Source organism: Plecotus auritus (assembly GCF_963455305.1).
Source record: "Plecotus auritus genome assembly, chromosome: 2".
Lineage (NCBI taxonomy): Eukaryota > Metazoa > Chordata > Mammalia > Chiroptera > Vespertilionidae > Plecotus > Plecotus auritus.
In genome coordinates this window covers 37487540-37500058 of record NC_137771.1, presented here as the reverse complement: position 1 = coordinate 37500058, position 12519 = coordinate 37487540, and the positions used below count along the sequence as shown (strand labels likewise).

The 12519-nt window shown below is 36.2% G+C and overlaps 1 protein-coding gene across 2 annotated transcripts in view; it reads right to left on the bottom strand.

The window, feature by feature from the left end:
• The window catches only part of SPATA6 (spermatogenesis associated 6), a 51999-nt gene that overhangs the window by 28437 nt on the left and 11043 nt on the right, over nucleotides 1–12519 (bottom strand). For both annotated transcript variants that reach the window (XM_080655200.1, XM_080655199.1), the window contains exons 4-6: nucleotides 6999–7040; nucleotides 5841–5965; nucleotides 915–995 (exon numbers count right to left, since the gene is read on the bottom strand). In XM_080655200.1, coding sequence (XP_080511326.1) covers nucleotides 915–995; nucleotides 5841–5965; nucleotides 6999–7040 — 248 coding nt within the window. The remainder of the gene's footprint in view (nucleotides 1–914; nucleotides 996–5840; nucleotides 5966–6998; nucleotides 7041–12519) is intronic.

Here is a 12519-nt window from a genome sequence, read left to right as displayed (position 1 = left end):
GCTTGGCCCCTCAGGGCTTTATATACCACTGGCTCTTCATCATAGGCTGGTCATTGTTACCTGGTCATAATGCATCCATATAGGAGTGATGCCTAGGCATTAAGAGATAATCTCTGGACAAGGTAGCAAGACGACCCTAGTGATTCAAGGAGTTAGACCAGAATGGAATATTAGAGTCAGATATCTCAGTTCACCACAGGCAGTTTTCAAAAATATAGAAGGTACTTAGGCTGGAGTGTTTAAGGTTCACTTGATCTGACAGTATCAGTAACCTCGCCAAACTGAGGAATAGTCCCTTAAGGAATTAGAGACATTCAAGAAAACATAACTCACTAAACACCAATATCCCAGTCTGAGACCTCAGTCTTATTTACTAAAAAGGTATCCTTGGAACTTTCTGCAGTAACCTGTGGCCTCTGTAAGATTTATAGAAGCCTCCAATCTAGTTCTCAGGAGATGTCTTGATCTCAAAATCTTTCTGACAGCCTCATTTCTTGGCATTAAAGAAAGGCCCATAAAGTTTTTTTAAAAAAATAACATCCTGGCACCAACCTTTCACTCTCACATTTATTAAGATTTAGCCAAAGAACATATGTAACATATATGCATAACCCATGGACACAGACGACAATGTGGTGATGGTGAGAGGGAAGGGGTGGCAGGGGCTGGGTGGAATTGGGCAAAGTGGAGGAGGAGAAATGTGGTCATCTATAATAATGTCAACAATAAAAATAAAGTTTAAAAATGTTTAAAAAAAGATGTAACCAAACTGCTAAAACCTATGTTAATTATTTTACCTAAAGATGGACCAAAAAAGTGAAAACAGCTGCAGTAAATTAATAATACTACTACTTGCCAAATGCCCATAAATATGAACAAATAAATTAAACCATTAAATACTTTAAATGACTAACCTGAGTGCGGCACTTCCTTGAACTTATCAGACATTCAGTAATCACTGAGGTTGTAGAAAATTCCAGCTTTGGAGCAATTCCCTGAGGGGGGAAAGAGGCATTTTTAGACATTTCACTGTTTTGTGGTTGTTGTTAATCCTGACCTGAGGATATTTTTCCATTGATGTTTAGAGAGAGTGGGAGGGAAGGAGAAAGACAGAGAGAAAGAAACATTGATGTCAGAGAGACATATCCATTGGTTGCCTCCTACTGTACATCCCCTGACCAGGGCCAGGGATGGAGCTTGCAACCCAGGTAAGTGCCCTTGACTGGAATTGAACCTGAGACCCTTCAGTCCAGGCTGATATTCTATCCACAGCCAAAATGGCTAGGGGCTTCCTATTGAAGATAAAGACAACATAATGATGCTAAATGTTAGCTGGAAGCAGTTTCACTGTTTGTGATTCACTTACAAATTGATTATATTACTTTTATAAAATAAATGATACACTTTTTTCATTTTTAAGTATTTTCCTGTCAAATTTCTTTAAAGATTTTTAAACTATGATGTAATATTAAAGTCATAGATACATGAAAATACTTAATGGATTTCAGCTCTTTTTATTTTTACAACTAAAAAGCTATCTAACTACATAATCAAGAAATACTTTGGATAGTCTCTTCATGTTAAAAAAAAAAAAATTATAGCTCCTGGATATGCAGTTGTCAAAAATAAGAGGAATCTGTACCGATTCCTCCAACATTTTTTCCCATAATGTAGCTTACATTCAGATCTATTCACTTTTTTGAGATAAGTGAAGACAAATGGTGAAATTCAAAGGAACAGTCACAAAGCACCTGAGAAAACATTTGGAAGCACACAAGTTATGCCTTCACCAAAACATTCAAAGGTATTTTCTATTCTCAGTGCAGCTTCTCTCTAATAAAGATAGAAGGCAGAAATTGACCAAAGGTGCCTACATTTGTCCTCTACAAACCCAGCCTTTGACCTACTAAGTTTAAAGTTTCAAACATCACACACACTACAGAAAAACAAATCTGACTTACCTAAAAATTAAGTGAACGATAGCTTTTCTGCAAACATATCTACTATTAATAATATCCATTATGTTTCTTTGTTATCTATTACTGATAACATATCGCTTAGCACTTTAAAACATCAGTAAACACTATTACCTCACATGGTTTCTATGGGGCAGGAAGCTGTAAGATGCTGAACTGAGTGGTTCTGCTCAAAATCTCTCATGAAACTGCGATCAAGATGTCACTTGGGATGCAGTCGCCTGAAGGCTTTACTGGGACTGAAGGGTTTGCATCTAGAGAAGGCTCATTCACAGCTTTGGCTGAAAGCCTCAGTTCTTCTCTAACTTTTAGCAAGGACTCAGCTCCATACCAAATGAACCTCCCCATAGGGCTGCTTGAGTGTTCTCATGACATGGCAGCCAGTTCTCCCAAGACAGTGATCCAAGAGCAAAGCAAGGAGGAAGTCACGATCCTTCTGTGACGTGGTCTCAGAAGTATAACACTCATGCTTCTGTCAGATTCTATTTGTTAGATTCACTAAGTACAGCACACAAATAAAGGAGTTAAGTTAACTTTTCAATAGAGGAGTACCAAAAATATGTGGACATGTTTTAAAACCACTATAGTCTACCCTCTTACCACAAAGTATTTGCATTCCTTTCATGTGTAAACTGAATCCAGAGAGAGAGAGAGAGAGAGAGAGAGAGAGAGAGAGAGAGAGAGAGAGAGAGAGACAAGTCCCAGATCCATAGGGCAGGCTGGCAAGTTGTAAACTCAGGCTAAAGTTGATACCACAAGCCAACCAGCAGGCTGGGAGCTCAGGCAGTGTTTCTATACTACTGTCTTGAGGGCAGGACTCCATATTCTTCAGGAAACTTCAGTTTTTGCTCTTCAGGCATTCAGTTAATTGGATGAGGTTCACCTACATTATCAAGAGCAATCTCCTATACTTAACACATTTCGGACCAGTAGTTTTATTGCTAGCTTTACCCAGTGGCCAGATAAGTTTCTATTGAATGAGTACAAAAAACGTTTTACATGAATGTTAAAGGCATGCTTTAAAATTAAATACCCATTGCATTTTGAATTTATTTATTACATGTTCTTACAAGCTAATACCTTTTTAAAATATACTTTGTAAAACACTGTGTAATATGAAGTGGAACTAAACAAAGCTAGCAAATTCTCGTGATTTGTCTGCAATGTTTTAAAATAAACTGATTGGAAATATTAATAACATCTACAAATATCTTTACAGTAATACCTAGACTACTGTTTGACCAAACAAGAGGGTGCCATAACCTAACCAAGTTGATATATAAAATTATCACGCCATCTCAAATGTCACTCTATGAAGTCTATAAATAAGATGCAATTCATTCATTCAATTCAATCAAGAGGCATTTAAGTAACTACTCCAGGCAAAGTATTGTGCTAAGAGTTGCTCACAGAACTCAGAATAACAGCTTGCTGGTACCATATAAAGGATACAGATGAACACCTAGATGGAAGATATTTGCAGGGCAGAGTATGTGGGGATACAGATCTCCCATGCCACCTCTGGGCACATCACTCTTCCTGCTCCTCTCTCCACATGTTCACCAACCTGGAAGATCTCTGAACCCAGGCCTTTGGGGTATTTATGGAGCCACATTACATAGACATGATTGACTAAATCATTGGCCATTGGTAACTGAACTCAATCTCCAGCCCCTCTAACCACCCTAGAAGTCTAGGGTGGGGCTGGAAGTTCCAAACCCCTTCCTTAGGTTACCTGGGGGCTTTCTAGAAATCACCTAGGCCCAGCCGGTGTGGATCAGTGGTTGAGTGTTGACCTATGAAGCAGAAGGTCACGGGTTCAATTCCCTGTCAGGGAACATGCCCAGGGTTGCGGGCTCGATCCCCAGTAGGGGGTATGCAGGAGACAGCCAATCAATGATTCTCTCATCATCATTAATGTTTATATCTCTATCTATCCCTCTCCCTTACTCTCTCTGAAACCAATAAAAAAAATCACCTGATTAACAATGATCTAATGACTTAGAAATTCTAAGAGTTTTAGAAGCTCTGTACCAGAAAGGGGATGAAGACTAAATATTTATTATAAATCACAATATCATAGTCTCACTGCCCCAAATTAATTCTTACCTCTGCAGGAAAAAAGTTGATTTTCCTGCCCAGCCTCAGGTTTGGTAAAGCCACAATTCTCACTGGCCACATAGGGTGTGGGAGCAGTCCCGGGTAAGAAGGCCACGTACTCCCGCTATTTTTACCCAAAGCTTTAGCAGTTATTCAAGCATAAACACTCTTATTTTATTTTATTTTTTCCATCACCCTTTATCCCCTCTATGCCCTCTTCTCTCTCTGCGTCCCCCAGCCACCATCATCACCACACCAAGCATAAACACTCTTGATCTGTTTTATCTTAATTGCCTTGCCATTCAGCTTCCAGTGTCCTTAAACTGCTGTTTGTGACAATTTTGTCCAGTTTTATATTTATTTTGTGTGGAGAGAGGAATTGGCCAACCTCTCTCTTCATACCATTAACCAGAAGGCCTACGTTATATGTTGCCTTAGCAATGCAATATCTTCTGAATATATGTAAAAATAATTCAAATTAAATTAAGAAAGATAACTGTTAATGGTCCATACTCTTATGTTTATATTGCCAGTTTGGTATAATACAGCACTTTAAATTATTTTTAAAAGATCATCATTTAAAATCAGGTACTTTTTTCATTGCAAGTTTCTTGACAGTTGCTGAAACTCTCTTAAAGACTTTCCTAGTATAGAAGGTCTAATGGATACTGAAAATATCCCAAAGGAGGTATATTTCCACAGATTTGCTAGTTAGCCAACGTTTATACTTTGAGCAAGCTGAAGTTGCTATTTCCTAGGATAGAGCTATCATAAACTCACCCCTATAGGAGAAATTACTTAATTCACCATATTGACTCATATATTACCTCACTCTCTTTTTTCAGATTACTCTAGTATATTATAAAGTTAGTAAAAAATATCCAAATTATTTCAAGCTAAAGAACTTTTTCTTTTTTCTTCCTTGAAACAGCAGGGGCTCTTCTCAGTTTCTCTAAAAGAAAGACATTTTCAGGGATGAAAATATTTTGAAATCATCCAACGAAAGCTGAAGGAAGTTGGAAGAAGGATGGAGAGTCTGTTGTCATAATGCAGCTTATAAATATAAATATATATTTCCATTACATGAACATAGTAGTAATTTATCTAAATTCCTTCTAATGAGCATTTCAATTTTTCACTATTATAAATAGTGGATTAATGAACATTCCCAAGACTCTCAGTATACCTGTGAAAATATATCTCTAAGATATATATTTAGAACATCATAGGCTATGAGAATCTTTGCCTTTACTAGATAATTCTGAATTGTGATTATTCCCATTTACATGGCATAGCAGCATTAGAGTTTCCTTTTTTCACACTTTTGATATTGTGAGATTTATTAAAATTTACCATTTTATGGCTATACAAATGAAGTCACATGGTTGTTTTAATTAGGATTTCCTTAAATGTTAATGAGATTGAGCATCTTTCCAAATGTTTATTGGTCATTCTTTTGAGGGGACAAAAGAAAGAAGAGAGACAGAGAGACAGACAGGAATGGTGGGAGAAGGGGTAAAGAAAGGAGAGAAATATGAAGAATATAAGACAAAATAGCACTTGTTAATTTTGCATGGGTTTTGTTGACTTATTTTCATTTAATTTCAGTATGTTTAAAATAACACAAAAATTTCAGAAAACCATATGTTTAAACCAAATTAAACTTTGAATTAGTTCCTCACATTTCAGGTATTGAGGGCTCTGTGGTGGTTTTTAACAATGATCCTGCATCACAAATTAACTCAGAAAATAGTAAGCACTTACTCGAAGGCCAGAAATCCTCCTCATGGTAACTTGGCGGTTTGAATCATGGTGTCCAGAAAGTTGGTTTGGACCCGGGAACATGAAATCTCGTGTATTTTCATCATATGTAGACAGTGTTTCACCCACTACAAGAAAGATATCCTGTGATTTAAATTGTAACAAAATATTCAATTTAGAAACCAAATTATCAGATACAATATAGAAATGCCTGATGCCTTACTGAAATACCTGCTTCAGGGTCATAGTTTTTTTCTATGAAAAGAAAATTAAAGTTATGTTCAATAGATTAACACATTTCCTTATTCAGACACGTAGCGCATATTACTAATTATTCCTACCCCCTTTTGTAGAAGGGAGAATATTCATCTAAATTTAATGAGTACCTGTGAGTGCCTTAGAAAAAGAAGCTTTGTAAATGCATCAAGTTGCTATGACATTCACAGATCTGAAATTTAATTACAATCTCTACAAATTTTTCTATCTTCTATTCTTTTCAACCTGCCACTATAAGTTATTAGATTACATGTTGAAAAAAATATATAGACATTTTCTGGAATTTGTGATTATCTGAATTAGGTACATATTTAATATTCAAATTTTTTCAAGTAACTAGTTTTCAATAGTTTTCTATTTTTCACATAAATAAGAACTTGATTAAGACAGATTTCTTCTATAATCATATATATTAATAATAGAAATAAAACTACCCTTCATATTGTAACTCTACCTATTCTAGGGATCTGTAATGTTTGCTAAATAGGTAAGATTTTATTTCCCTCAATCCCCAATAGCAGTCAATAAACAAAAACAGATAACTGACTATCAAAAAAGCATATGGTTTTAGAAAAATCACAAAAACCTAACTAACAGTCAATTTTTATGCAAGTCACAAAACATACTAGAATAATATCAGGATTTTTTTTTTGCTTTCAATTATTACTACTTATTCAATTTTAGAACAGTGTGTTCAAATGCCACTTATTTCGATCTTTCTATATATATTATTTTGGTCTATTGACATTTTACACATAGTGGACCAATACTAGAAATTCAATATTGTTCTGAATTTGGGAAGAAGGGAAAAATATGAGATATTTAAAAAGCATTTCATTGAAATGGGTTCACATGTCAATCACCTTATCAAATATAATACAGTACCTGGTGGAACTAGTTGAATCAACTCAAACAATGCTGTATCATCTGAAAGTTTAACAAATTAATAACAAACAAAAGTTAGTTACTTTACTACAGAAGTATCTAAAGTCAAAGTAATTGTTGGGTAGACTACGTGTTTGTGTGTGTGTGTGTGTGTGTGTGTGTGTGTGTGTGTGTGTGTACGCACACATATACAGATAGTCCTCGGGTTACATCAGATTCCACATACATCGTTTCGTGGTTACGTCGCCATCTCCCATTTATTTATAAAAAAAAAGTTCCATCATTTTGACGTATGAACATATGTGTTTTATGTTTTTTATTATTTATTTACCACAAGTAAAGGTCAGGAATTGTTATCTTTCTTTTTTTTTTTTAATATATATTCTATTGATTTTTTACAGAGAGGAAGGGAGAGAGATAGAGAGCTAGAAACATCGATGAGAGAGAAACATCGATAAGCTGCCTCCTGCACACCTCCTACGGGGGATGTGCACGCAACCAAGGTACATGCCCTTGACCAGAATCGAACCTGGGACCCTTGAGTCCGCAGGCTGACGCTCTATCCACTGAGCCAAACCAGTTAGGGCTGTTATCTTTCTTTTAAATTTCTTTTACCATTTCACTTCATTACTGCTGTGTATGTGCTCCATGTGAGTGATGTAGGTGCTTATGTAGGTGGGTTCCGACTTACGGTGAAAATTGCATTACACTGCGCCATAGGAACGGATCTCTGACGTAACCCGAGGAACTACTGTATATTGTTGATATGTTTCTTGTGGCTTTACTAATCTATAGTAGAGATTAACCCTCCACCCTCCGTGGGGTTTTCTTTCTGATTTTTTTAAGACTTTATTTTTTTTAGTATAGTCTTACTTTTACAACACAATTGACAGGTAGGTACAGAGATTTCCCATATATTCCCAGCCCCCAAACATGCAGAGCCTCCCCCATTATCAGCATCACTTCCGGGAACGGTACGTTTTGTTTTTTACCAAGGATGACCCTACATTGCCATATCATAATTGCCCAATGTCCACAGCTTGCCGTATTGTTTACTCCTTGTGGCGTATTCTGTGGCTTGGGACAAATGTATAATGACATATTTCCATCATTATAAATAATATCATTCATAGTATTTTCATTGCCTTGAAAATCCTCTGTTCTCTCAGAGCTCTTAATGATCTCATTAAGTGGAGGAACACAGATTGGAGAGCCAGGGCCTTGGGAAGAGAGAGGAGAGACAATAGCCTGATTAACTAGCTTGGCCAGTGGTTGGCAAACTGCGGCTCACGAGCCGTGGTTTGCCGCTCTGTTGACTAATGAGTTTGCCGATCACTGAGCTAGACTATAAAACTGGATCTTGAAAAGATAAACCACAAGAGTAGAGTAAACTAAAAATAGATTTGCACTGAATGTTTGTAGCCCCTAAAATTCATACGCTGAAATCCTAACCCCCAATGTAATATTTGGAGTTCAGACCTTTGGGAGGTAATTAGGGTAAAGTCATAAATGGAATTAGTGTCCTTATAACAGAGACCCTAGAGAGCTTTCCTGCTCCTTCCACCATGTGAGAACACAGAGAGAAGATGGACATCAATGAATAGAAAATGGACCCTCACCAGACATGGAAACTACTGATGCCTTGATCTGGGACTTTGCAAACTCCAGAACTGGGAGAAATACATTTCTATTGTTTAATAAGCCTACCAGTATATAATACTTGTTGTATCAGGCCAAACATACTAAGACAGTAACTGAGGCATAAATCTGAATCGTACAAAATCCTATCTGAATTAAAGTAATCCAGAAATGCCTGTGCTCCCTAGCAATCTGCTAAAACAATCAGAAGGAAAATATCCTCATCTAAGGTTTCAAATTATTTCTATAATTCTTATATTCAAAGTCTGACATTCAATGAAAACTGACCAAGTCATTAGAAAAAAAATGAGCATTTGGATAAAAAACTAACAGATCACAGAAATAAAAGCATATAAACAGGAGATTCAGAAAAAAAAAGTTTATCAGACTGAGACTTAAAATATGCTTAATATGCTCAATAAAATAAAATACAAGATTGAGAATGTTTAACAGAAAACTGGAGAACATTATAAACAACCAAATGGAAAATTTTTAACATAAAATAAAATAACCCAAAATTAAACACCATGGATGGGTTTTATCAACAAATTACAAATGATGCAAGAGAGATTTTTAGAATTAGGAGAAAAAAAATATTTGAGAGAAGCAAAGAAAGCCAAAAGTTAGAGAACAGAGAAAGGAGAAAAAAAGAGATAGAATAAGAGGGCCTAACACTGTAATTGGATTTGCAAAGGAGAGCAGAGAAAGGGACAAGGGAATATTTAAAAAGGTAATGTCTAAAAATGTATGTGAAGAAAGATATCAAGATACAAACACCAAGCAGAATATATTTTAAAATGCACACACACACACACACACATACACACACACACAAACACAGTTGGACACATCAAAATAAAACTATAGGAAAAGAAAAACATGAGATATTAAAAGGAACCAGTGGAAAATGACAGAATACCTGTGAGGAAGTAATAATAAAATTGATAGATGATTTCACAATAGAAACGAAGGAAACAAAAAGACAATGGAATGGTATTTTCTAAAGTCTGGAAGACAATAATCCCCCCCCCCCCCCCCGCAAAAAAAAAAAATCCTTTTTTAAGAGATGAAATAAATACACTGTTAAAATAAATAAAAATCAGGATGATCTACCAGCAAAAGACAAATTAGAGAGTAATTATAAAAGAGTATTCTTCAGGCCTAGCTGGGTAGCTCTACTAGTTAGGGCATCATCCTGGGATGCCAAGGATGCAGGTTTAATCCCCAGGCACACACCAGAATCAACGAATGAATTCATAAATAAGTGGAACAACAAATCAGTATCTATTTACCTACCTACCTACCTACCTACCTACCTACCTACCTACCTATCTGTTTGCACATTCTCTCTCCCCTCTGTATGTAGCAGCCATGAGGGCCTCACAGCCATGTGGACTACAACCAGGCTCCAAGTGCAAGCCGGAGTACTGGATATGGTAACATGGCACTGTGGGAGAGCAGCCAGGAGCAGAGGCTAAGCCAGCTGGATAAGGGCAGAGACTGAACTGAACTGAACTGAACCAATGGCACAGAATTTCTGGACCCTGACCTTTCCTATGGGCTCAGTGAAGAGAGGGCTAGACTTCGTCCACAGCAGGACGGAGCTGAACCTGGGGCAGTCCTTTGTGTTTGCTCCAGCTTGAATAAACCTTACTAGTACCCCACATCCTCCCCTGCATGGTTTCTGAAATGCTTTTCTCCCAATATCACAAGGACCCCATTCCCACTGGCAACAAAAATACTCTATACCTTCTCAATCTACCAGTGACACAATGATTAACTGCCAAACAAAGCGAAGTAATGAAATAAATAGTGTAGGTTATATTGTTACTGAAACACATCAGCTGTAAAGAAAAGGCCTGAAAAGTAATTGAGTTTGTTCAATTTACATTTTATCATAAGAACACAGATTAACTTCTGAGAAAAACTATTTCCTAGTTTCTATAAAAAACATTCTATTCCTTTGATTTAAAAACTATATTTTGGCAAAAATACTTCAGGAAGAAAGACCTTAAATTATTGAAGGAAAAGCTTTATAGAAAAAATAATGCTGCTGGAAACCAACCCTAAGTTAATGTAAATTACATCTACTGGAACATGTAATGTAATTAACCTCATCTTATAGTTGCCCTTCATCTTATAACTAAGTAGTGACAATGTTTCTCCTTCCTCTGTAGAACTTTCATTTTCATGTACTTTCAGTGTGAGTTAAAAGTAAATGCACTGCCATAATCCAGAAATCATGGTCACATGGAGCGAACCAAAAGCCACAGGAAATACCTTGAGGGAATGCTAGGAGGCTGTTAACCCTCCGTGTCAGCAAGAACAATGGTAATTTTTTCTAAACACTCATTTACCTGCCCTAACTACAAAGGTGAAGATGAATTGGTTGAAATGCACTTGCCATTGTGAATTTAAAATATGCATCCTGAGTCCTACAAGTTCTCCTGAGGATCCAGGCAAGCATTTATTCTCCACCTGAGAGCATTTTAAATACTCCAAACACCAGGTTAAGTACCCATTCCCAGAAGCTGGAAAGCAGGAGCTCTAATGAAACCGACATTTTCCCCTACAGGCAAGAAAAACTACTAGGGACACCTAGTAATCTACTGCAATATAAATAAAGATCATATCTCCTCTTTATCCAAATGTTGAAGGGAATGAAGCCAGAGCAGCTATTATATTATAAATTTTCAAATACAAAATATATTTCCTAACCAAAGAATTATGACACTACCAATAGGTATCTCTCAATAGGATAGTTCCAACACTCATAAAAATAGTAGTGAGAGGCAGTTAATTATGATATTTTGTTTAACTCCCTGGATATCAAATATCTAGCATGTACCATGCACTGCCATATGCACTAGAAGTACAGCAAACAAAACAGGAAAAGTTTCTGGTTTTATAAAACTGTCATTCTAAAGAAAGAGAAAATAAAAATAAATAACATAGCAGTAGGAAGAAATACAGGAGGAACACTCTTCACTATTTGCCCTGAGCAGTACCTATTTACACCTATTGTTTTGGTGGAAATTTTAAAAGCATGCTATTTTACACGCAAAATATACTGGTGTAGAAAATATGAACACCCTAAAGATAATGAATGAGATAGAGACTGAGATATTGACCAAAAGGTGATGCTATTTTAGATACACTGGTAAGAAAAGGCTTCTTTTATGATGATAAATTAGAGCAGTGACTGGAAAGAAGTGAGGGAGCAAGCATTATGTTTATCATATGAACAGCTTTTTAGGGAGTGTATTTGTAGAAGTATATTGCGTGTGTGTGTGTGTGTGTGTGTGTGTAAACAGAATTCAAACCTTCAGTGAGAAAGGATGAAAATCCAGTTTCAACAAATAAGTAGAAACTTTTCATTCTCTTTCTTGCCTAAAAATGGTTCCCAGTGTATAGTTTTAGCTATAACTAATTTTATTCTGATAAATTCCAGGATTAAAACCATCTCCTTAAAGAGAATGCCTCTCTATGAATGTAAAATATCCCTATTATGTATTTAATAGCATTAGCACTTAACATCATTTCCTATATCATAAACATATACTTCCCCAGTATCTTAGGTGATTCTGGGCCTCTGGAATTTCCTTATAGGTGTTAAATGGAACTGGTAAGTTCTCCAATAATAACAATAATAATAACACACCTCCGATAATAAGGTACATTTTTAAGTGTTGACTGTGTGCCAAGAACTGTTGTAAGTGCTTTATCTGAGACCTCAGATAAAGACTATTTACCAAACTGTCCAATTAAGAGGACACTGTAATCTCCTTGAGCATTTGGACCACACTCAACTTGATTTCAGATAACATATTCTTAATTAATGGGTTTTGGATTTCAGACAAACAGACAAGCACACATTAGTTTT